Genomic DNA, 4253 nt, shown 5'->3' with positions numbered 1-4253 from the left:
GTTATAGAACTTTTCATTGTCGTTCAACATTATTACAGGGGAAAAATTAATTGTTTAAAACATTGATCCTAATTAATTATAATTCCTACTATTCCTAATTACTGTTCATTTATCTAACTTAGACATCTTAGTCAAATAAATAAATAAAAAACAAACACATTATCCCTTCAGCATATTTACTCCTCTGTCTCCTTCAAAGACCAAATAGCCTTCCTTTTATCTCATCCTATCATCCAGTTGCTCTTGCATCAGGCTCCCGAGGTGAGAAAAGTCATGGATCTGTTCCATGAGCTCCTTCACAGAATAACCAGCCTTCTGTATCTGCGCTACGTCGAGACACGAGCTGTCCTCAATTGGATGGTTCTTCCACTTGACGAGGTACCGTAGATACTCCTTCCTGTGAGTCTTCTTGGCTACCTGGGTATCGAGAATCTTCTCGATCTCATGGGGCTGAACCAAAGGCATGTGCCTCATCCAAGAACTGTCTCCAACTTGAGTGTCCCATTCTGGTCATACCACACTATCGTCCTCTGAGTTGGCAGTATATGGGAATAGGTCTGCCACATTGAAAATAGGTGATGTGCCTATATTAGGTGGTAGCTAAACTTCATAAGAATTGGCTGAGAACTTGCGCAAAATTTTATGGGGACCAATCTTTTTAAATTTCAGTTTTTTATATGCGCCCTTAGGAAGTTGTTCTTTGCGTAAGTGTGCAAGGACCTCGTCACCTATATTGAATTGGACTTCTCGTCGCTTTAAATCTGCCTGTTGTTTGTATTTCTGCACGCTATCCTGCAACTTTAGCTTCACCCATTCATGTAGTTCACTCATTGCTTCTGCAAAGTCTTCTCCGTCAGCACTCCTCCGCTCCAACTTTCCCAAATCTCGCAGTTCATGTATCCCCTGAGGATGCATGTCGTATAGGATTTGAAATGGACTGTGTCCAGTGCTACGATTTGGCGAATCGTTATAAGCGAATTCTGCCTGAGCGAGAGCACGATCCCATAACCGTGAATTTTCCCCAGTCAAACTCCGTAACAAATTTCCCAAACTCCTGTTCACCACTTCCGTTTGTCCATCAGTCTGCGGATGATATGCAGAACTGAAATTCAACTGTGTGTCCAACTTTTTCCACAGGGTACGCCAAAAGTGCCCTGTGAATTTTACGTCCCTGTCAGAAATAATAGATCTAGGTAGGCCATGTAATCTAACAATCTCTGTGAAAAATAGGTGAGCTACATGAGTGGCATCACTAGTTTTTCGGCAAGGAATGAAATGCACCATTTTTGAAAATCTGTCTACCACCACCATCACTGAGTCATATCCTCACTACGTTCTAGGTAGTCCCAAGACAAAGTCGATGCTGACTGAGTCCCACAACCTGCTTGGAATAGGTAGTGGTGTGTAAAGTCTAGTATTTTGACTATGTCCCTTCGCTAGCTGGCATACTCTACACCTGTTCACATACCGCGGTACATCCCTGCACATTCTGGGCCAGTAATAAAAGTGTCCGAGCTGCTCCAAAGTCTTGTCTATGCCGAAATGACCAGCTAGACCCCCGCTATGTTTCTCCTGTACAATATTTTCTCTCATCGAACAGTCCGGGATACATAACTTTCCTCCTCTAAACAATAGTCCCTCCTGCAAGTTGTAGTCCAACCATGGACTTGTATTTCTCAGCATAGGATTCTGACAAGCTTCAAAGACTTCCTTGAAGTCTATGTCGGTCTGGTACAAATCTTTTAAGTGTTCGAATCCCAACACCTGTACTGTACTTTCCTGTAAGAGAAAAGCCCTTCTGCTCAATGCGTCTACGACCTTATTGGCTTGCCCACTGATATGTTTCAACACAAAGGTGAAACTCTGCAGATACTCTACCCATTTGGCATGCTTGTGGTTCAATTTATGCTGTTACATTACATATTGCAACGCTGAATTATCAGAAAATAGTACAAACTCATTCCCCAGCAGGTAGTGTCTCCAATGCTTTAAAGCTTGGACCACGACATCAAATTCCTTGTCGTATGAGGAATATTTCTGCCTACTCTCGTTCAATTTCTCACTAAAGAATGCAATAGGTTTATCTTCCTGACTAAGCACAGCGCCAATGGCTGTCCCACTTGCATCGCATGGAACCTGGAAAAGCTTATTAAAATCTGGTAGCCTTACAATCAGCCTCTTCGTAATCTTTCGCTTCAAGAGCTAGAAACTATTCTCTGCTGCCTTGGTCCAACAAAAAGGTTGGCTGGCCTTTTTTATGGTGTCTAACATCGGCATGCAGATTTCACTAAAATTCCTTATAAACTTGTGGTAAAAACTCACCAACCCGTGAAAGCTACGTACCTCAAATAAGCTCTTCAGTGACGGCCAATTGACTATCGCTGCAATCTTTTCTGGATCCATCTTCAATTCATTCTCTGCAATTACAAAGCCCAAGAAAACTAGTTCTTTCTGCAGGAAGGTACATTTCTTCAAGTTTATCAGCAGTTTATTTTGCTGTAATTTCTCTAGCACTCTTCGAACATGTTGAAGGTGCTCTTCTTTTGTTCTGCTGAAAACCAAAATATCATCAAGATATACTATCACAAACTTACCGATGAACTCTTTCAAAATTTCATTCATCAACCTCATAAAAATACTAGGAGCATTACTCAAACCGAACGGCATGACCAGCCACTCGTACAGCCCTTCATTGGTCTTGAAGGTTGTCTTCCACTTGTCTCCTTCTCTGATCCTGATCTGATGATAGCCACTCTTCAGATCAATCTTTGTGAAATAAGCTGCCCCACTAAGACAATCCATCATATCATCCATCCTTTGTAAGGGAAACCTATATCGAATAGTGATTTTATTAATAGCTCAGGAGTCCTACACATCCGCCATTCTCCTCCCTTCTTAGGCGCAAGTACTATTGGTACCGCACAAGGGCTCAAGCTTTCTCTCATCAGCTCCTTTTCCAGCAACTCTTGCACCTGTTTGCAAATATCTTCATTATCTTTTGGGCTCATTCGATACGCTGCTTCATTTGGTAGGCTTGCTCCAGGTATAAAATTGATATGATGACTAATGCTCCTTTTGGGAGGTAACTTGTCCGATAAGTCATCAACTATAATGTCCCTGAATTCCTCTAACATCTCCTGAATCTCTGCAGGCAATTCAGCCATTTCTGTGTGCAACAACACAGTCTTAGTTCTCCTCACGACAGCATAATTCACTTTGTTCTCCTCAATCTGTTTAATAAATTGTTTTCCACCTACTAATAAGGCTTTTGTTCCACTCGCTTCTGCTGTGTCCTCCTCCTTGATGGGTACAAGCATATGCTTGACTCCATCTTTCACAAATTTGTAACAATTCGTCTTCCCATCGTGTACCACCTTCTGATCATACTGCCACGGTCTCCCCAACAGTATATGGCATACGTCCATTGGCATGATATCGCAGAAAACCTTGTCCTGGTACTTGCCAATGTGAAATTCAACCTCACACTATTCATCAACTAATAGCTAGTGACCTGTCTGCAACCATGACACCTTGTAAGGTGTAGGGTGCTTAAGTCGCCTCAATCCCAGCTTCTCCACCATCTCGGTGGCAACCAGATTGTCTGTACTCCCACTGTCTATGATCAATTTACAACACTTTCCATGTGATTTGCAAACTATCCGGAACAGTGCCTTCTGTTGGGTCTGTTCGGCAGTCTCCTTGGCTGGCTTCAACAGTACTTTATTTAGAACCAAAGCCTCTCCCATTTCTGCCACATTTTCTACTTCCTGGGGCGGTGCCTCAGCTTCCTCAGGTTGTGCAACAAATGTTCCCCTCTGGCCAGCTTGCTCTGCTTCCGGGCATTCGAAGGATCTGTTCCCCCATTTGTGGCACCTGTAGCACTAGACGTTAGCTCCCCTTCCTTGGCCATTCCCTCTTCCTCCATGATATGGCCGACCTCCTCTCATGCTATCTCCTTTCTCTGTTGTTCCCGAAGCCCTGGAACTGCTACCTTCTTCGTTGTTACTGGCAGTTGTTCCCTTGCCGTAGGACTGTCCTCATCCCCTGCCATTTCCCCGTCCTCTCCTTTCATTCTATTTCCTATTAATCTTTTCTTCAGCCTTTACAGCACTCTGAAAGGCTTCTTCTATGTTCCATAGGGAAAGAATATTGATCTCATCCAGTATTTCCAGCCTCAAACCGTTCACATATCTCGCTATTTTTTCTGGAGTATCATCAGTATAACCAGCCCTCAAGTTTACACGGTAAAATTC

At 43.0% G+C, this 4253-nt stretch overlaps 1 protein-coding gene across 1 annotated transcript; it reads right to left on the bottom strand.

The window, feature by feature from the left end:
- Positions 1 to 600: 600 nt before the first annotated feature.
- Positions 601 to 4051, bottom strand: LOC149153994 (uncharacterized). Its single transcript, XM_089444002.1, has 7 exons — positions 3978 to 4051; positions 3512 to 3852; positions 2919 to 3166; positions 2344 to 2451; positions 1916 to 2136; positions 1469 to 1834; positions 601 to 949 (listed from the first exon to the last, which is right to left on the bottom strand). Exons 1-7 carry the CDS (start codon positions 4049 to 4051, stop codon positions 601 to 603), a joined length of 1707 nt encoding a protein of 568 aa, XP_089300128.1.
- Between the last annotated feature and the right edge of the window lie 202 nt (positions 4052 to 4253).

Source organism: Pinus tabuliformis, chromosome 9 (assembly GCF_031772625.1).
Source record: "Pinus tabuliformis cultivar Carrire ecotype Pingquan chromosome 9, CPIR1, whole genome shotgun sequence".
Classification (NCBI taxonomy): Eukaryota; Viridiplantae; Streptophyta; class Pinopsida; order Pinales; family Pinaceae; genus Pinus; species Pinus tabuliformis.
The sequence above is the reverse complement of the archived record's forward strand: the minus strand, read 5'-3'. Positions and strand labels throughout refer to the sequence as shown.

Excerpts from the sequence above, each read along its gene's own strand:
- LOC149153994 (XM_089444002.1), bottom strand. The coding sequence starts at position 4,051 with ATGGCAGGGGATGAGGACAGTCCTACGGCAAGGGAACAACTGCCAGTA. Across the intron at positions 3,853-3,977 it reads AAGAAGGTAGCAGTTCCAGG|ATCCTTCGAATGCCCGGAAG; the intron begins GCTTCGGGAACA and ends ATGGGGGAACAG. Across the intron at positions 1,835-1,915 it reads TCAGCGTTGCAATATGTAAT|TGGGCAAGCCAATAAGGTCG; the intron begins GTAACAGCATAA and ends GAAACATATCAG.